The sequence below is a fragment of the Rattus norvegicus genome, chromosome 1 (genome assembly GCF_021556685.1).
Source record: "Rattus norvegicus strain SHRSP/BbbUtx chromosome 1, alternate assembly SHRSP_T2T, whole genome shotgun sequence".
NCBI classification, from domain to species: domain Eukaryota; kingdom Metazoa; phylum Chordata; class Mammalia; order Rodentia; family Muridae; genus Rattus; species Rattus norvegicus.
In genome coordinates, this window is record NC_141534.1 from 148076375 (window position 1) to 148098139 (window position 21765).

Below are 21765 nucleotides of genomic sequence, written 5' to 3' on the forward strand. Positions count from 1 at the left end.
AATGGAACTTGTTCTTTGTAAGAGCAGCAAGCACTCTGCTTAACTGGTCTCCACAAATTTTGTCCCTCTTTCTTCCCCATAAAAAAAAAAAATTAAAGGCAAGACACATGTTATATGTTAAATTATTTATCTGTGACCCTCAAAAGATCACATAGAGTCATGCATGCTTGTGATTTCAGACTTGTGACTCAGAGGCAGGAAGACCCAGAGTTCAAACCTGTGCTCAGATACAGTGAGCTGCAGGCTTGCCCACGAGCTGCAGGCTTGTTCATGCTGAGACCCTGTTTCAAAACAGCAGCAACCCCTTTGCTTCCTGTCATCCTGGACATTTCTCACCAGCTGTATCCTCATGTGTTTTATAATTCTAGTTAATTTTATAAAGAAAACCTCTTCTTTAAGTACTAGTCCACCTTTTTTATATATAGGAACATTATTGATTTTGTGTGTAATTTTGTATTATTTTTCATAATTTCTTAGACTTTCTTAAAAAGCAGAACTGGAGTCTACTGAAAGGCATTTTTAATGTAGATCTGGAACACAGGGGTGAGTAGAAAGGAGCAGGGCACACCCGAGTGTGGTGTCAGCTCCTCAGGAGGAGAACTGTTTCTTAGCTCTTACATATTTTTCTTGGATGTTTAAGATCCTTCTTGTCAGAGATGAATAAATAAATACTCCTCTTCAAAAGCAAAACACGATTAGAGATCCAGCAGATTTTCACACACACACTTGCATGTAATTGTATCTCCTGTACACACACCCTACACTAACACTCATGCACACTCACCGACACCGGTTGACACTGACAGACAGGTGAGGAAGACAATAGGTCTTCCTCTGACCAGGAGGGAGAATGAGATACCCTGAGCAGGACCCTGCCTGGTTGGGAAAGGCTTTCGGGAAACACAGCACGGAGAACAGAGGGCATGGATTCTGCTGCAACCTCACCTCTGTGTCAAAGCGATCTTCAGCTTGTCATTCTCAGACTTGAGGTGTGTGTCGGCCGGACTCGCATGGGAGGCTTTCTCGTCATCTGTCCCATTGACGCTGGATGCCTGAGTGGAAGACGGGGTTTCACACCCAGATTCCTGGCCAAAGTGAATTATCTTCACATGTTACTGCTTGCCCTTACATTGGCAGCAAATTAGGCATAATGACAAAATATGAGTCTGGACAAACCCACTCACTGAACCAGAATGCAGTGTAGACTGACTGGCAGAAAGGCTGACCAAGACAATCGTTCACGGGGTCTAAGTGCCACGAACACTCCACACCATGAGGAAGTTCATTATATAGTTTATGTCTAAAATTTTCACATATTAAAAAGCCAACAGCTGTGGTTGTCTGAACAAGCCTAGGATATAGTCAATCCAGGCAATATTCCAGCATGGAGGGTGGGGCTCAAGAGCTGCCACCCCTAATTGAAGAGCTACAGATAGTAGATATCTTCTGGAAGAGAAAGAATCAGTTCTCTTTAAGGGTTTGACCCCAGTAGGTCAGCTATGCTCCGGTGGACATGAGACTTCACATCCAAGAGTCTAAAGGCAGCCATATTGGACTTGGCAGGTTATTTAGAGAGAAAGAAAGAACAAAAGGTAAGAGGGGTAGATACACTGTGTGAAATTCTCAAAGAAGCAATAAAAATATCATTATATATTTAATACTACATAAATATCTGTAAAGCCCTTAGAAACCAACATATGAATACTTTACTCTCTTGAAAAGTAAAGAAAGACTATTGGTAATTACAAAAGAAGAAATGCACATAATCAATAAGCATAAAAACATTTAATGTCACTGGAAACGGAGAAACCCAGTGGAGATCCACTTGTCATCTGTCAGATCAACAGATTGGTGGGCTAAGAGCACAGCGCACCTCAGTGCTTTACATGCCCACACCTCAACCCAGGTTTCCATTCGTAGAGTTTATCCTGCAGAGCAGCCATCGAATGCTCACAGAGGGGCAGGAACACCACTGTCATGGTGTTCGTGTTAGTGAAGACATCAGAAAAGGCACAGCTGCCTCGGATTGTAAGGAGTCACGGGAATACGCCATGGCGAGACTGGGATACTCCTTGGGCGTTACAGCAGGGTTGAAAGGGAACACTGGGAACTGGGGGGAAACGGTCATGACTTGGAAAGTATTTTCTTAAAAGGTTAAAAGGAGTGGTGATAAAAGAAAGTGCTAGAAAGGTTTAACAAACTAGCGGCTTATCTTGTGGTTGATACGGCACATGGCAATACGACGACGTGTTCTGTGCTTGTTTTCCAGTGCTGGGGCTAGAACTCAGGGCCTTGTGCTTGTTAGGCAATATTAGGCGGTGTCCTACCATTGAGCTACATCCTAGCCAAAGGGCAACTGGGCTTTATTTCTTTCTTGACAGTCTGCTATGTTGTATTTCTTTTATTCTCTCTCTCTCTCTCTCTCTCTCTCTCTCTCTCACACACACACACACACACACACACACACACACACAAGTAAACATATAGCAGTTTTTTTTTAAACAAAAACAACTGACTGCAGTTTCTACCCACATTTCCATTCCAAGAACTCAAGTGATGACTCAATAATTATTACCCTAAATCAAACTGTCCCTTGGATCAAGGACTAGTTAAAGTCCCACCCACCAGAAGCCTAGCATTCATATACTCAGTCTAACTCCTCCTGGACTATCTTCTCTAAGGCAAGCCCAATGGGTGTGTAAGTCCGGACAGACGTAGGTCTGCCTGTGCCATTGTCCCAGCCACCGAGTCTGCTGGCAGACGCGGGGCCCCAGGTGGCTCTCTCATCCTCAGTGACTGCTCCACCTGCTGAGGCTTCTCCTTCCCAGGGCTCTGCTCAGCTCCTCTTTTCCTTGCTTCCTAGGCTTCTGCTTTTCCGTGGGACTCAGGGTCCAGTCCTGACCCCACAGCTACCCAGGCTAAGCCATTCTTCCCCCAGCAGCCTTGTGAGACACGCCCTTCCTTGGTGCCTACATATCCTACTCATGTCATATAACAACTCCGAAGGCTACTGACCACCCAGCTGATGAGATGAATGATAAATAAGGAAGAATTCCGGACTTCACAGTGTCTCCAGACTATCATTCTCAACCAAATCCCAATTCTGTTCCTGGAGGTCGCCCCCTCCCCCCCATAGGATAATTAAGCCTTTCTTAATTTTTTTTTTCAATTTTGGGTTAAAAATGGGTCCTTTATAGTCATTGTTATATCATGGTTTTAAGCAGACAGACTACTCAAATCCTGGCAAAGCTGAATCTCTTCAGACTTCGAACTGTGGGAACACCATCTCCCATCTGCCTCTTGTTAAGACAGGGAGAGGCTTGGAGCTCTGGGTATCAAGCATTTTCCCAGGTGCAAAGTAGGGACATCCTGCTATGGATTTCCCAACAATCAGTAAACACAGCCTTGTCACTCACATTCAAACACTGCCTGTCCTCGGGGCTGCTAGAGTTCAGGAAAACACAGAGACTCTGACCTAGCATGACTGTCTTAATGCAGACATGGTGTGCTAACCAAGCCCCGCCCCCTTCCAAGTGCCGGGAACCCATCCTGGTCTAAGCAGGCTAAGTAAGCAGCACTATTCCACAAAGCCACACTCTGACCTTCAAACACAATGACTGCAGTTCTTCCTGGGTCGGGGACAGGCAACCCTCATTGTATCAACAGCTTTCTGTCAAAAATACAGTACTACACCTGAGAAATTCCAAAGTCTCATGAAAACGTGTCACTTGCATCTCACCGGGAGCAGGCTAATAGTTGAAAAAAAAAATGCCTTCAGAATGTCCTGCTGCTAAAATTACCCATTTCTTGCCAGGAGTGACAAGGAATAGGGAATCTCAATTACTGATCACACTCAGATGTATTTCAGGGACAAATTACTTACTTGGGAATGATTACTTGACGTCTCGATTTTCTCCTGGGACTTGTCTCTGGCTAACCTGGCAGCTTCTCTTACCTCCTGGAATTTCTCTGCAAACTGAACACATAGAACAGTTGTTAGGGCTTCGATTTTATTCATGGCGTCTCCAGTGCCCACCTTGTTATCCTGCATCCATGCTAACCCTATAAATTCTGTACAAATGGCAGAAGAATTCTGTCATTAAAAGGAAACAAAGATAAGAAATCCCTTTTTCCAATAATCGCTGGCCCTGGTCAGCCTGGACCCAGTTTCAGAGTTACTGAGACTAGCTGGATGCAGTGACTGAGAGGACGCATGAATTTAAAATCCTCCGGCTAACAGTAACCAACACAAAGACATCGCAAGAAATACAGCTTCTCCACAGAAGGAACCCATGGCGAAGTCCACCGACTCTGTTGGTGGTTGAAGAACTTGTAAGTTGGTGCCACGAAAAAGGGAAACGAGGCTGTGGTGTGCACACCGGGAACCCCAGAACTTAGGAGGCTGTGCTGAGAGAATTGAAAGTTCAAAGCCAGCTCTTGCCCTGTCTAGGGCAGCCTGCAATATAAACAACGAGACCCCGTCACACTGACACCACTGCCATGTGGCAGCGGCAGCAGCAGCAACAACAAAACAAACACCTAAAGTGTTAGGGGAAAGCTTTAGGTACAAACCAGAAAATGCCATAAACAGCTGATGTCTAATGATCGCGTCATTAACTCTGAAATGCTCCAGCAAGAAAGGGGAAGCACGATAGACTGTTAGCATGGTGGTTAATCTTCACGGTCAGCCCGACCTGATTTGCAACCCTTGGAGATGCGCTTCTTCAATCTTCCAGAGAGGGTTAACTGAGGAGGAAGACACCCTGAATGGGCTATGGGCTGGGATCTGGGGATGCTAAAGGGGGAGGCGGTTAGTGCTGAGGACCAGCATTCGGCTCCCTGCTTCCTGTCTAGGGACACTTCAGGACCAGCCAGCCACTCCCCGTCCTCTGTACCCTGATGGACTGCACCTTTAAAGCAAGAGTCAAAAGAAACCCTTCTTTAGGTTGCATTTGACACAACCATGAGAAAACCTACCAACACGGTTAATCGGCGTCTGGCTGATAATTTATTATTAGCCACAGTTTATTATTCTATGTCCTCTGTTTTAAAATGTTTTAATATTTCTATAACTCTGAAAAGATTTATTTATTTGCTTTATGTATGTGAGTAATAATATATATGAGTACACTGTAGCTGTCTTCAGACACCAGAAGAGGGCATCAGATCCCATTACAGATGGTTGTGAGCCACCATGTGGTTGCTGGGAATTGAACTCAGGACCTCTGGGAGAGCAGTCAGTGCTCTTAACCGCTGAGCCATCTCTCTAGCCCCTTATTTCTATAATTTCAACATTCTAAAGTCAGGACTAGAGAGAGGATTCAACAGTTAGAGAGCACAGCGCTCTTGTAGAAGACTCAGGGTTTGGTTCCTAGCTCCCAGGTCAGGTGGCTTACAACCACCTGTAACTCCAGCTCCAGGAGACCCACACCTTTCTCTGGAGTCTCTGTGTACTTCACGTAAGCACACAAATCCACGCTCAGCCACACATATACGCACAGTCTAACGTAAACACTTAGAGAATCTTTTAAAAAAATCCAACAGTCACAGGCAATCACTACACTGTCTTATAGTCTCTGACAGGAGAGAGTTTACTTAGCAGTATGCCGTAGACCAGCAGATTATTTAATGATAATGCTGGAGTTATATATCTAGGAAGGCTAAAAGGGTAACACTGAGAAACAGGAAAAACCAGCAGGTTTCCAGACCCTGAGAATTCTGGAAGTTCTGCTACATGCTCATCTGTGGGTAAACACAGGGTCTCTTCTCTGAGCCCGCTTTCTGGACCCTGACAGACAGAACCCCATGTGAGGAGAAAAGGGTATGCTTCTTACTCCAGCCTGCATCTTCCCTACCACAGGGCCACTAACTAAGCCACAGACAAGAGGCTTCAGACCTGACCACTGCAAAGCTGTCAGAGGAAAATCATCTCCCACTGCTTAAGCACATGAGACTGATGGGGGGACCGATGGGTAATGCCACTCACTTTGAGGGACCATGATGGACATGGCCTCTCCTTCTGGAAAACCCCAGGCAGAGAGCAGGCACAGGCCTGTTGTGAGCCCCTGCCTACTGAGAAAGGACACAATCTTGTCAAAGACTCGGTCCCTCTCCACAAAGGAACTCTAAGGGATTTTGCTTACATTCAAACAAACACAAACTATAAAGGAAATTTCTGGGGGAAAAAAAGCTTTAAAGTAACAAAAAGGAAGAGTGGGACCAGAGAGCTGGCTTAGCAGTTGAGAGCACTGACTGATCTTGGGGACCTCAGGGCTTTGGTTCCCAGCACCCACAAGAGAACTCCAGTTCTGGGGGCTCTGGTGCCCTCTTCCGGCCTCTTCGGGAGTGGTGCATCAGATAACGCTCATGTAAAATGTTTTATAAGCTGAGCATGGTGGCACTTAGGAAGCTGAAGCAGGAGGATCACACATAACTGAAAGCCACCAAGCCTTGGCTACACAATGAATTCTAAGCCTGGACTATAGTGCGAGACCCTATCTCAAAAAGCAAAAACAGACCCCCAGAACAACAACAACAACGAAATCCCCTAAACAAAACAAATTTCTAGGTTACCAGTTGATATACAGGCCAGAGCAGAGTGAGCCATGAGAATTGGGCCCTGAGCTTAGGCCAGAAGGCGAACAGTAAATCAAGGTTATTCAGCTACGGTAAGTGGGAAACAAGAGTGCTGGACTCCTGATAGATTAAAAGGCCGACTTTGGAAATCAGTCCTGGGTGCAAACAGAATCAAGCCTTTATGAGACCACGGCTGGAGGGCTAGGACAGTAATTCTCTAAACTTGGAAGACATGAAAGAAAGTCACAGAAGTGACAGGTCTGACGATATACCAATTCAAAGCTTTTAAATGTAGAGAGAGAGAAAAAAAAAAAAACAAAATTCAAAGACATAAAACAAAACAAAACAAAAAAACCAATCCCCACTCACTCAGAAGGGAAACAGCAGCCACGTGTCCTCAGCCAGGGTAGGACTGCATGAAAAAGGACTAATACTGTTCACACAGATGAAAGGAAAAATATAAAAATGCCAATAAATAAATGGTGGAATTCATGAGCAGAATACAGGAAATAAACAGCGCATAACTAGGGTGGCTCAGCCTGCCTGGAGAACTGAAACAAAAATGACACGGTGCCATTCTTTGCCTGTAAGATTAGCACGCGCTAAATACAATCCCAAGCCCCCGTGCTGGCGAGATCGTTTTGTTTTGGTACGTGTTTTGGTACAGCCCCACTGAGAAGCAATTTGGAAGGACATATTGTGAGTGAGAAAAATATTCATACCTACTGATGCAACGATAGCACTCCTGGGAAACCTCGGAGAAAATAACTGAGAATATGAAAAAAGGGGGCCCTCAATACAGTGATCATAATCACAGCGTCGTCCATAATAACGAAAACCTGGACGTGATCCAAACCCCCGTGAGCATGCTGGGAGAACGCTACCCACCAGGAGAGCAGAGGCAGGCAGGAGACCCAGAAAGCTATCATCCAGTGGGGGTCTAAAGCTTTCTAATATCTCCCCCTTATTATATTAAAAAGCATATGTGGGCTGGGAATTTAGCTCAGTGGTAGAGCGCTTACCTAGGAAGCGCAAGGCCCTGGGTTCGGTCCCCAGCTCCAAAAAAAAGAACCAAAAAAAAAGCATATGTGCGTGTAAGCCTAGAAAATATTGTTTTATATTGTTTTAATTTTTTGTTATTATTGTATCTGTCGGAGGATAGCCTGTGGTGTCGATTCTCTCTCTGCACTTTGACATGGGTCCCAGGGATTGAACTCAGGATATGCACGCAGCAAGCGCCTTTACCTGCCGAGCTGTCTCAGTGGCCTCAGAAAAAAATGTGTATGCACATATGCACTCATCGCTTCTTTAAAATATGAAACCATACTGCAGATCGCGTGTCACAGACAATTTTGAAATTAATAATACGGCATTAGTACTCTCAAACATTTATGTGACCTTCTTCTAAATTATCTTCATCGCTGCACAATATTATCCTGAAGGATGCACGAGGCTATTTAATCAATTTTCTTTCTTCTTCTGTTAACCAGCTTCCTCAGGTTGGAGTTTTAGTGTGTCTGTTTGGTTTTCACTCTGACCCAGCAAGAATATCCCTATGGTAACTGCACCATGCAACCAATACCTCCTTACAGTTGCCTCATGGATGGCGGGGTGTTTAAAACAGGGTTTTCTGGAATATATTGTCAAGTGCATGGCTTATTTATTTATTCTGAGGTCATTTTTCTAAGATTTCTAAAAGCTGCAATAATTTTAATCAAAATCGTCATCATTTATGGAAACCGAGACTGCTCGACCTTGCGTGTGGCTATTTGGGGTTGGGGTAGGTCTCGAAAACCTGAACCCTAAACCTTATCCACTAAAACCTGAGTATTTTCTTTTTTGTTGGCTTAGTGGAATCTCACCACCACAATCTGGAACGGTGAGGAGGAATAAGGGCGGTCAGGTTTGTCGAGACGACCTACTTTCTCATTTATTTTGTATGTTTTGGAATGGAGGGCTGGGCACCCAGGGCTTGCGAGGGAGCCAGAGAAGGGGTCTATCCCTATTGTTTGTTTGGTTTTCAGAATAGTGCTGGTGACACCCTCTGCCTCCTCCTGCTTTCTTCCATGAAGGCAGGATGACTAGAGCTTGAGAAGAAAGGCCGGCAAAAGGAAAAACAAACAGAAGAAAAGCCATGAAGTCTCAGAGCCAATGGGGTGGAAGCAGTGTCTCAGTCACTGTTCTGTTTGTTGCTGTGAGGAAGCACGGAGACCAAGGCAGAAAAGCAGCATTTGCTTGGGGCCTCCATCACAATGGAGGTCATTGAATCTGGTCTGACACTCCCACCGCTGTTCTGGTATAAGCCACTGTCCTCTCTAACCTGTGTTTGTAGCATCAATTCCTACTGGGTCACACTTCTCCTGCCTACAGTCTCTCTCCAATACAGCAGCCATAGGTAAGGTTGGTGATGTATACCTATATTCCCAGCACCCAAAAGTCAAAGGTAAGAGGGGGACATGTTTGAGGCCAGCCTGGGCTATCTAGGGAGACCACTCTGTCTGTCTGTCTGTCTGTCTGTCTGTCTGTCTGTCTGTCTCTTTCACACACACACACCTCTGTTGTAGTCACTATTATATTGCTGTGAAGAGACACCATGACTAAGGCAACACTTATAAAAAGAAAATATTTAATTGGGAACTTGCTTACAGTTCTGGAGGGTTAGTTACTGTCACCGTGGCAGGGAGCATGGCTGCGTGCGTGGTGCTGGAGCAGTAGCTGAGAGTTACCTCCTGATCCTTAGGCAGATGGAGAGGTGTTGAGCCTGTGTGGGCTCCAAGCCCACACCCAGTGACACACTTCCTCTAACAGGCCACACCCCCTGATCTTTCTAATCCTTCTCAAATAGTGCCCCTCTCTGATGACTCAGCGTTCAAATACACGAGCCTCTGAGGGCTAATGTCATTCAGTCACCACGGTGCCAGCAACAGCCTGCCTCAGACCTTTGCATAGTAAGATTAACGGCATCCATTTAAGCACTGTGGTCATATTTTGTGCTACTGGCAGCCAAAAGCACTCTAACTAAAACATATCAAGAGAACGGCTAATGACTGTGGGTAGAAAACTGGCCCTGAAATTAGAGTAAATTAGGTGCTTACTCTTATGACCACAGTGAATAAATCAGGGAATGTGAGGGGACACGTCGGTCATGGGTTAACTTTTATTTTTATTTATTGAGGGTGTACACATACGCCAAGCAAGCATGTGGAGTCAGAGGATACCTTGCAGGAGTTCTCTCCCTTACACCATGTGGGTACCAAGGCTTGAACTCAGGTCTTTAGCCTTGGATGCAGATGCCTTCATTGACTGAGCCATCTCATGGGCCCCTGTCCTAACTTCATTTTTGTTGCTGAGGCTAAAATAATATGACTAACCCCCCCCCCCCAAAAAAAACAAAAACAAAAACAAAAAAACCCAACCAACCAAACAAAAAAAACATTACAGGAGAAAAGGTTTATTTTAGCTCACAATTTCATATTATTGTGGGGAAGTAAGAATCAGGAGCTTAAAATAGTTGTTTCTGTCCACAGTCAAAGAGGAATGAATGTGTGCTCAGCTCGGTTCCCTCACTCTCACACTGCATCAAGGATCCCCTGCCTAGGGAATGGTATCGCCCACAGTGGATTGGGCCTCTTAATACTAATTAACTAACAAAGACAATTCCCTACGGAGATGCCCACAGGCCAACCCAACATAGACAACTCCGCATTGAGACCCTTCCTCAGGTGGTCTACAAGTATCAGGTTGACAATTAAGATAAGCGCCACACCCCAGATGAAACTGTGGAAGCTGAAGGCAAGTGCCGAATATGCAGATGGACTGACCTCCATCCACCACAGAGCAGTGGAGATTCAATTCTGGGCCGTTGCCCACAGTGAAAGAACGTTTCCTCTCTGCAGTGAGTGAGGAGGTAGCAAATTCACAACAGTGGGGACGTGAGGTCAGATGCCAGAGAGATGAACTTCAATGGCTGCCTCACTCTTCTACCTCTGCGAGGCTCTTTCCAGAACCTCATCTTAGCAGAGCATGCCCGCTCCTCTCTACCATTCCTCGGTAGGCTGAGGAACTGCGTCTTTTCTAGTGGGTGGACATACGGATGCCCATTCGATTCCAGGAATATATAACTTCTACATATTTTTGGAAAGCCTCTCTAAGGAGCAGAACGTTTCTGCGCCATGCTTCCTGGGCTGTGGTTGTGGCTCCTTCTAATGAAAGCTGCGAAGAACAGGGTATCTATTTTCTTTCTGGGGGTTGGAGAGAGAAGTATGTATGATGTGTTCTTAAGTGAAAATGTCCACACTGGCGTTTCTTTCTCCAGCTCACCACGATGTCTGGTTACCGATCCTGCTGTAGGTCTGTGGGTGTCTGCACTGAGAAGTCAGAAACGCCCAGTCACAGCTGCTCTTCAGCACGCAAGCTTAGGAGCCTTCAGGCCCTGCCCCCCCCCCCCATGCTAGCTAATTGCCCCTGGTTGAGGCTGCTAGCCTCAATTCATGCAACTTCATCAGCGTGTGCTTAATTGCTCCCTTCAAAGAAATGGGAAAAGCTGATGTGAAGCATTTTTGGATGAAGGACGTATTGGGAGCTTGCCTCAGAAATCTCTGTGGAGATGACAGGTCATAGTCACAGAGCAGAGACGTCAGTGTTGTCAGAGACGGGGACTCGGGAAGAAGGGACACTCCTCCTTAATAACAGGACATTTTCTTCATTTGGGAGAAACTGGAAGGAGCTCAGATCAAGGTCTTTTCAGGTCCCAAGGCAGGAACATTCACAGCTTGTTCTAGCTTTTGTTTGGCGTTGTCCTTTCTTTTCCGTGGAGTCTCCTTCATCCGTCCTCACTACCTTCTTTTCTCTACAGAAAGAAAGGACTATACCGGGAAGCCAAGTGCTTCTCGCAGATTGCCCTGGCTCCGGGGAACTTCTGGGCCTGGACAGAGGCGGAGGCATGAGCTGAGCTAGGCCCAGACAGGACCTAGTGCCTGCCCAGCAGCGTGAGGCTACGGGGCCATCTGTGCAGGTGGAAGAATGGCCTGGCATGAGCACGGGTGAGACAGGAATCTCCTCTCCCTTCCCACACAGACCCCTGCTCCATTGCAGACACAGGAGGTCCCGGCCATCCCTGTCACAGTCACAGTGCACTTTGGTCCTCTCTGCCACCACGGCTCTGCACCCACCCCACCCACTTCCCATTTCAGAAGAGGTTACTGCCGTCCCTCCACCATCATCCCAGGGTCTTGGGCTCCCTAACCCATCTGGCAAAGTTCTGCCAAATTTTTAAATTCTTAAAAATTCTCTCTTCTTCAAATCTTCCTCAGCTCTACCCTGAACTGAATCTGACTTGCTTCCAGGAAATAAAATAAAATATACCTGTCTGAAATGCAAATCTGGCCACTTTACTTTTGGGTTAAAATCCTTCTAAGATAACAAGGTAAAACTCAGAAATCTCAGCATGCTCTACAAGACCATCCAAAAGCTGGCTTCTAGCAGTCACACCAAATCAGGGAAGACTCGGTGACAATTCATAGCGCCCCTCTATAGAATATAGCATGGTGCCAGTGTTTGAGCTGGGACTGCTGCTTCCTGCTGTCAGAATGACCATAGGCACCTCTGGAAGCAGGCCTTGGGACACCCACTCGCCCAAGTATACAAGAAAATGGCCATCTACACTGGATCCAGGAAAATCATCAAGGCCAGAGGTGTATGGGACTTCTCCCTACTGCAGTACCTCCCCGCCCCCGCCCCCGCCCCCGCCTCCGCCCCTGTCCCTGCCCCCACCCCAGCTCTGTTTCCAGAAGCACAGCACACAAGTAAAGTATAGCATAGTGGGACAGGGCTTAGGAGGAGAGTCTGTCATGATAACCAATGGCATGGTAACTTACTAATTCTTTTTCCTGCTGTGACCAGATACCTGCCAGGAAAAAACTTAAGGGTGGGAGGGTAATAGCTTAGTAAGGGGTGTGGTTCATCATGGTTGGGAAGGCTTGGTGGTGGGAGGTAAAAGCTGGCCACACCAAGAGTGGACAGGAAGTGAGGCCAAGCTATAAAACGTCAAGTCTGGGTCCTATGGAGCCATTTCCTCCATCGAGGCTCCGCATCCTGAAGATTCTATAACCTTCTCAAACAGTAACACCAGGACCAAACCATTTCACAGTCTCACTGTACCTGACCTCAGTGCTTCTGCTTCTTGCCCTGTGTTTCTGGACTCTCTTGTGGCCAGACAATGGACGTTCAGAGAGCTGCCAGCTGATTGTCTCGGGCTTAATGAACTTCCTTTACTCCAGACTGCTCAGTTCTCCTGGAGTCTGCTATGTCAGAAAGGACTCTCCCTCACCCACAGCAGCACAACACCACCACCACCACCACCACCACCGCCACCGCCACCGCCCTCACCGTGCATACCTTTGTGAGCTGCTGCTCTGAGGAGAATCCCAGACCGAACACGGTGTTGGCCCTGCTGTCAGCCCACTGCCCGAACTTCTGTGAAGTTTTGGTGAACGTCATGTTCGGGGTGATGGTGCTGTTTATGATTACCTGCAGGAGACAATCCAGAGAGCGTGTGTTAACTCTCTACTAGAGCCTTTCAATCCTCTCAGACAAAGCCATGACTTGCTGGTTTATGACCTTGAATGAGTCAGTTGACTTTGTTGAGCCTCAATTTCCCCTTAAAGATAAGATTAAGTAAAAATACTTTATAAATATTAGAACTTTTCTGGTTTTAAAGAAATATGAGAGTGTCCCTCTTATGATTGCACCGTGACTGACTCTGGGACAGCCTGTTAGGGGCAGGGCTGGGAGATGTGTGCTAAACTGGTCAGACTTTACTAACATTCAAGAGACCCCTTGGGGTACATTTGTGGTTGACCCAAGGTCATCTGGTACATGATTCATTCATGTATTAAGAATATTTATTGGACATTCATTTCATGGCAGCAATTCTGCTAACTAGAAATACAAAATTAGGGAACACGTGTTCTACATGACCTTTTCTCCCAGCGTCTGTGGCCTCTCTTCTTTTTGAGGCCATAGGTAGTAATGGCCAGCACCCGGCTCCTGTGAGCTCCCTTACAGACCCCCTGCTTATACCAGTGTGACAAATCTGTATCAATTAACCCTCTACCTACTCTCCAAATCAGAATGTCTTCTCCTTCCCCTCGCAAAGCAAAGGCCCTTCTGCTGGTGCAAGTATTAACTGGTTTGTCAGGATATTAGAGTGGCAGGTATTTCAAAACCCAGAGGCTGTGGGGGTGGTTCCCCGGGAATGTGCACACAGCTGGCCTTTAAGGATACTTTTATTTTTATGCTTGGTATGTTTCGGGTAATAAAACCTCAGTTTGGAAACCATGCTTTTCTTGGGAGAAGTATTTTCCTATTGATAATGTGAAAGATCCTGTTTTAGACTCTTCTGCTGTTAAGTGTCTGAAATGCCCGTTATCCTGGTTGTGTGTCTACCCTGGTCAGAACAGCTCAGAAACAAACACAGCAGACAGAGGAAGCACCCGCAGCCATGAAAGTCTATGTGTCAGAATGTGGTCAAGAGAATAAACCTTGGGGAATGATGCCAGGAAGACAGGTAGAGAGCCTTATTTTACCTCTGATACATTTTACATTAGATGCATTTTACCTCTGGTGCATTTTACCTCAGGTGCATTTTGTTCCCTGGTTTGTTCTGGAACATGATTTTTGTGCTTTGTGTGACAAACACTTACATTCAATTTATATGACATGCTTATTCTTGTAGGACACCAGAACATAGCTAATAGAACCCAATCTGGTCAGTGAATCCTGACCCTGGATCTGGCCTTCTGCCCTGTGTCTTCCCCACGTGTAATCTATACCACATGCCAGGCCATTGTGTTTACATTCGTCTGTCCTAAGAGAGTTCTGGGAAAGGGCTGCTCTGTTAATATTTGGATGTGCTTACTGATGCTTGCTTACATCTTTTTCAGAACTCGAACAACCTTCCTTGGATTGTTGTTTTTTTATTTGTCACATTCCTGTATAAAAGTACACCGAAATTGAGGTAAGACTGTCTACAGTGTCAGACTGTAGTCTGCCCATTGTCTCAGGCCCTCAGATCCCGGGTTCAGCAGACAAGATCTGCACAGGTGACGAAGTGGACAGCTGTGTGTGTGTGTGTGTGTGTGTGTGTGTGTGTGTGTGTGTGTGTGTGTGTGTGTGTGTGTATGTGTGTGTGTGTTATGAATGGATTGCTTACAAAACAGTGGTTAATTGATTTCAAGAGCAAGGTCTAGTCATCCTCCTTCAGAGAAGGGCCCCCTTCAGCTTCTCTGACCTATGAACTCATCAACTTTGGGAAGTTCCCACCATTCTCTCCACAGATCGCTTCTGGGCCATCTTTTCTCTTTGCCTCTCTTGCCACTCCTTCAGTTCTACACATGGCTAGACCTTTTGAGTGTGTTGAACGTGGTTAACACTGATTACCACCAGTCTCCTCATTCTTGGTTCTCTCTGGTTTAATCTGGGCATTTTAAAAAGGTTTATTTATTTATTTTTAATTTTGTATACGTGTTGGGGGAGAGTGGCTGCCTGTGAGTGGAGGTGCCTGTGGAGGTCAAAGGTTGGATGCCCTGAGGTTGGAAATACAGGTGGTTGTGAGTCACCCCAACACGGGTGCTGGAACTGAAATCAAGTTCTAAGGAAGAGCACTACGTGTTCCCAACCACTAAGTTGTCTCTCCAGTGTCCAATCTGGGTGTTTAAAAGTGATCTATTTTCTCGTTCACTGATCTTGGTGGCTTGGTGGTCTGTCTGGTGTTAAACCTATCTGTCCACCCAGCACTGTGTGCAGATGTGGGGAGTGTGAGAATGCACAGGGCAGGGGAGGAGAGTTTGGAATAGCTGGCTGCTAGTTTTATCATGTGGCCCAGACTAGCACTGAATACATGATACTCCTTCTTTAGCCTTCCCCGTTCTGAGATCCACTACCATTCCTGCCTCCATTGAGTTGTTTTTAAAATCCAGCATAGTTGATATTTTAAAAATATATTCTAGGACCAGGCATGGTGGAACATATCTGTCATTCTAGCAATTGAAAGGTAGAGGCAGATCCCTGTGAGTTTGAGGCCAGTTTCATGCACAGAGTGAGTTCCAGGACAGTTACGGTGTACTTAGTGAAGCCTTGTCTCATTCATTCATTCATTCATTCATTCAATCAATCAATCAATCAATCAATCAATAATCGATCGTCTACATCCCTAAGGATATTTTTCCTTTGCCTGTCTTGGTCATTTCCCCTCTATTTCCTCCTATATTAATTATATTTATTTTAAAATCCTTGCTGCAAACACTGACATCTGGACCATCTCTGAATCTTTCATTTTCTAGGTTTCCCCTTCCTGACTCTAAGCATATGGCCCTACCTTTCTGGAGGTCCAGTCATTTTTTTTAAATCTCATGCTGAAATATCCAACGATTCCATAGAATGCAACCATCTTCCAGGGGAAGTTCCCCTTCTCCTCTGCTGGGTAAAGTAGATAGACAAGAAATCCCCTCTTTCCTGGGCTGCACTGAGTCAGCCTGGGTTTCAGCTCTGGTGAGGTTCAGTGTCCCTTGGTTTACTCCTGGACTTAGAGCAGGCCCTTCAAACCCACATCGTCACAACTCGTATACTGCCCTCAGATTTGTACATAGCTGAGTGTGGCCTTAAACTCCTGATGCCTCTGCCTCTAACTACCACATGCTGGGGTTGTAGACATGTTACTCAGGTATCCCCTCCTGTCATTTAAGCCATGTCATCATCAGGGTCTCCTCTGGTTTCTCCACCAGCAGCAGCCTTTCTGCAGGGCTCAGCTCAGTGCACAGCTTTAAGCTGCCCCTAGTCAGTAGTGCCCAGATGACAGAGTGTATAGGAGCCCAGTGACCACTCCTCACTATCCCTGCGGCTTGCATGGTTTTGTGCACTGTTGATTCTCGCAGGGGCTTGGCTTCTATATACCATGAATGAAGAAGACGTCTTAGGTTGGGGAAGGGAGAGCCCGCCACATTGAAGCTCCTTCATGTTGAGCTTCAGTTCTATCTCTTGGTCACTGCTAAGTGCTTTGCTGATTCCCCTCCCCCAGCAGCATCTCTGCCAAAGTCACACCCCAACCTTCATCCTGTGTCCAGAATTGGCAAATGTTTACAGGAGAGAGGCCACCATCTTGGCTCTGAATGGTCTTATCTCTCTGGCTCTTATCGTGGTAGAGTTCTCTGATGTCCCTAAATCATATTCATGGGACTAAGGGTGCAGCTCTTGGGTACAGTACTTGCTTCGCGTGTGCAAGGTCCTAGGTTCAAGCCCCCAAATTGTCCCCAAAGTACTATTTTTCCTACTTGTTATCGGAGAGAACACTGGCCCCTCTAGAAGCTCCAAACCTCACTTAGAGCAGCATGCCAAAGCAACACGGGTTCAGACACACACTTCCCTGCGTGCCTGGGCATTAGTCTACAGTGGTTATGGGGAACATGCAGTCTCTCACAAGGCTCAAAGTCGCGCTGCTCACATCAAGGGAGCACAGCTGGGCTCAGCAAGCCAGCCTAGCTTGTGGGTATGGCTTCGAGCTCAGCTGCTCTCCAAGCCCTGCAACATTCCATGTAACGCAGGGATTCCAGACCACTTAGCACCTGCTCATCTGTTTCCTCCTCCATCTGCAGCATGTACTGTGGAGAGAGCAAGGAGCTGTCAGACCACAGTCCACAGCCCAGACTCATCCCATCTCCTTCTCTTCTGTCTCCCAAGAGAAGGGTCCAGCCACTCAGCCAGAGCCAAGCTCGCCCCGGTCTCCTGGGTCCCATGTCTTTGTCTCCAGCTCCAGGGCATTCCTCGCTCCCATCCAACTGCACTCTGTACTCTCTGGCCCCCACGGGTAACAAGAGGTCTGTTTGTCCTTGGGACACAAGATGCTGACCTTGCAGAACTCAGGAGGATTTCTGCGGAGGGAGCGGCATCCTCCTCCTCAGCCCTCACTGAAAGTCTGCTCTGTAGTCACCGGTCCCTGTCATCAGCATCAAAGTGCCAGGACCCTTATCTACAAGCTGGACATCGGCCAGGAGGGAGAGAAGTGAAAGTCACATTCGCCGTACTGCCCTTGTAATCCCTCACACTGGCTGGCTCCCTGCAGGCCTTGGCTGGTTCCTAACTGGCTCGCCCAAGGTTCTGAGACATCCTAGATCCAGAGGAAGGAAGGGGAGGAAAGAAAAGAAATGGTGGCAGGGAAGGCCACCACTGAGCATCACAGCATCCTTTTGCCTTGCCTTAACTACCTGAGATGTTCGCCCTGAGCAGAGGGATAAGCCACATGTATGTGAGTGGGATTGCCCGCTGCCTGCCCCAGAAAACCCAGAGCACCAACCTTCAGAGAGCATCAAGTGTCAACCCCAGTGCCCATGTTGTCAAAACATCTTCTTCCTTTACTTGTCACTAAGATGGGAACGGCCCTGTGCTACACCTGGCCTGTCCACTAAGACTGAGTCCTTCAGACAAGCTGGGCAGCAGCTAGTAAGACCGCTCCTTCCGCCTGCCCCTCTCAGGCTCTGTCTGTCCCTTCCAGCTAACTGCACGGGAAGGCTTGGGCATCTCTGGGAGACTCTTTTTTTTTTTTTTCTTTTTTTCGGAGCTGGGGACCGAACCCAGGGCCTTGCGCATGCTAGGCAAGAAGCACTCTACCACTGAGCCAAATCCCCAACCCCTCTGGGAGACTCTTAAGTCAGCAATGGCTCTCGCTGTTCAAAGACATAAAGGAAGGAAGGAGAGAAAGTGAACACATATTTAAAAAGAGCCTTTTAAAAACAATGTTTCTCTTTTTTGAAAAAGTGCCTTGCTGTAGCCCAGGCTGACCTTGAACTTGAGATCTTCTTGACTTAGCCACCCGAGTGTTAGTTTGGAGGCATGCACCTACAAAGCCAGCTGGAAAGACCTTTCAGTCTGCTGTGGGTGTGTAACGGTGAAGTGCCCTGTGCAGTTCGATGGGCAGGAGGGATAGCCTGAGGTTCAGGATAAAGAGATGAGAACTTAAGGGGCAGAGGACGGCTTAGTTCTGGGCAAGAGAATGATCTGCTCCTTGGAGACTGGAGAGGGTGAGGTTGATGGGCAGACTGATCAGTTTAGGTTTTACTAGCAATATGAAAATGGCTTCATACAATGGTTATCACTATTATATGATCACCACATTCAAGATACTTCAGATAGCATCAAAGGTTTGAGTAGGAGCATGGAGCAATGGGGCTGCCATGGGTCAGCAAAACTAACAACAACAACAACAATAATAATAATAATGTGGGCGGGGTGGTGGTGGCACACTCCTTTAATCCCAGCACTCAGGAGACAGAGGCAGGTGGATCTCTAGGAATTCAAGGCCAGCCTGGTCTACAAAACAAGTTCCAGGACAGCCAGGGCTACACAGAGAGACACACACTGTCTCAAAACAAACAAACAAAATGTGGCTTCTCAACATCTACGAATCCTCTTCTGCGCGCAGGCCCGAGAGGCCTCTGCACAGAGCGTGGGAAACGTTGCTCACAGGGGTAGTGTTAGCAGCAGCAGTGTCGACCACCAGCAGAATGTACAATAAACGGAAGCGCGCCATAATGAAAAGCTGACTGGCAGGAAAACTAACCACGGTTGCAGGCATTAATATAGATGAATTAATATTTTTAAAGGATATCATCAAAGAACACATATGGGAGTCTATTTGTATAAAAGTCAAAGCCAGATAAAATAAACAACATACTGGTTAGGGCCGGGGTCAGCACACTGTAATCCTCAGGCTAAATCCAACAGATAGCCTGTGTTTTTAAATCACATCTTACTGGAGTAAGCATTTACATAGAGTATGGGACTGTGAACATTTTCTTGTCACAAAGGAAAAACACGAAAGCTGCAAGAGATCATAAACTAAATCACTCACTCACCAGCGTGTCAAGAGGTTTGCAACCTCTGGTTTAGGGACACACACACACACACACACACACACACACACACACACATATATTCTCTCATAAACACACACACAGACATGCATACACACATACACCCACACAGAGACATGCACACACATTCACACACACACGCGCACACAAATAAATGGCTAAATTACCAAGGGAGTGCCTATTACAGTTTCAAGAGAGGAGAATCTCTTAATGGGTAGACGAGGGTCAGGCAATGAGGGAGCGGCCCACACATATTTTGGAATATGGACATGACTCTACTTTAAAGAGCCTTTGACTTTATCGTAGTGTGAAAATGATTCAGAGTCATTAGAAATCGTACTTCACATTTTTATTTATTTTACTTTATTTCTGCAGTGCTGGGTCTGAAATAGGGGGCATTTGGCATGCAGTTGAGAGCTGTGCCACAGCCTCTAAATGTTGGTCTTTCTGGAGCTGGTGAGGCGGAGGCAGAGCAGGAGGAAGAACGAGGCAGAGAGAGGAGACTGGGAGCCTGCTGCAGAGCAGGGAAGGGCGGCCTCTTAGGCCCAGGGGAGAAGGTCTACCTTGTGAAGCACCAGGCTCAAACTCTGATGTGGGCCCATGCATGCCCAAGTCCTGAGTTCCATCTGCAGCTTCCACAGGGAGCAGTGTCCCCATAAAAGATCTAGTGCCTGCAGGTCACTGGAACCGCATTTTCTTAGGATACCCAAAACACCATGGCCTTGCCTTGGAGGAAGGCCAGGTAGGAAGAGAACATTTCCAAGTCCAGGAAGCTGGAGGCGGAAAGGAGTTGGCAGGTTCCCACGAGAAACTGAGGTAAAACAACCAAAACATGGGCTATCTGCTCCCAAGGTGGATTAGCAAGATGCCCCCTCCCCCAGCCCATATTCTCCTTGTGCCTCAGAAATGGAAGGAAAGAATATGACATTCATTGAAAACCTGCTGGGTGGTAGGAACATTCTAGAAACTCGATCTCTTAACAGAGGGGCTCTTCAGAAGAGGAAATAACGATGGTGGGTAAAAGATGGGAACCTGTATTCTTTATTTATTTTTTTTAAATATTCCATCTATATATGAGAGGGAGGGGGAGGGGGAGGGGGAGGGGGAGGGGGAGGGGGAGCATGCATGCAACTGTGCATTTATGGAGGTCAACTTTTGTGAGTTGGGTCTTGCCTTCCATCATGTTGGTCCAGGGAACCAAACTCAGACTTTGAAGCTTGGCAGCAAACGCCTTCACCCGCTGAGCCATCTCACCGGCTTCTGGTTGTGCTTTTGAAAGCAACCTCACATTCCTAGAATACCCTGAGTATTCTAAGGTTTCAGCTGCTCCTCTCCTTTTGAAGCACCGTGAACAGGCGGGACCTTCTGCACAGTGAGCACTGCTAAATATTTGGAGAACAGGTGACCCCTCAGGTCTCTGCTAATGTAGGCTTTCTGTGATCCTATAAATAACCAGAGCCAAGGGCAGGAGAGTCAGCCAGCACACCCACGAGGAGCACCTGCTTCAGGCAAGCCCTGCCCGTGGGCACCGGCCGGCAGCTCTCCACACGGGTGACGGTGATCAACTTGGTCCACCAAGAGTGACAAAAGCACACTGAAACCAGGGCTGCAATGGCTCAATTAATGAGTGCTCTGGAACACAGGCTTCTTAATAACGGAGTGGGCCATTCTGTGAAAGCTCACTACCAATCATGCGGCTGTAAGGAACATGGCAGGGCTCTAGGAAGCTGGGAGCTGGGCGGTGTATTTCTGTGGTTCCCATCTGTCCATCATCTGTGATCTTGGCTCACCCTTGGCACAGGTCCTGCCCCTGCTCACTCTCCTTCTGTGTACATGGTTCACCCACTGCAGGCTTGGAGAAGGGACAACCAGGCCTGACCTCATCACAGTTACTTCCCCATCACCACTCCCTCTCTGACATGGCTATGGTGCTACCTACTCTGCCTGGGCTCTGAGATGAGAAAAGCAAGCCAAGCCTACCTCTTCCTAACTCCATATGCAGAGAACCCAGTCCATACACAAACACGGGACGCACATCACCTCCTAGGGCTTAGAGAACACAGAGGTACCGAATAGCAGGGTTCTCACCAGGCCGTGTCTTTAGGGCACAACCGGAAAGGGCATGTGCCAAACTGTCACTGAACAAAGGTGTTTGTGTTTCAAGAAAAATAAAGAACAGGGTGAATTAGGTCTTCCTAAGCAGCCTGGTTTCTCTCAGGTAGGCGAAGCCCTCTGTGCCTTTTTCCACCTGGAGATGACAGGGAAG

General features: G+C 47.0%; 1 protein-coding gene across 6 annotated transcripts in view; it reads right to left on the bottom strand.

Annotated features, from left to right (window-relative positions):
• Homer2 (homer scaffold protein 2) overlaps window positions 1-21765 on the bottom strand; it is a 92082-nt gene that overhangs the window by 7617 nt on the left and 62700 nt on the right. For 3 of the 6 annotated variants that reach the window (XM_087551633.1, XM_087551636.1, XM_087551634.1), the window contains exons 3-5: window positions 12973-13104; window positions 3884-3976; window positions 946-1052 (exon numbers count right to left, since the gene is read on the bottom strand). In XM_087551633.1, coding sequence (XP_087407759.1) covers window positions 946-1052; window positions 3884-3976; window positions 12973-13104 — 332 coding nt within the window. 6 annotated transcript variants of the gene reach the window in all.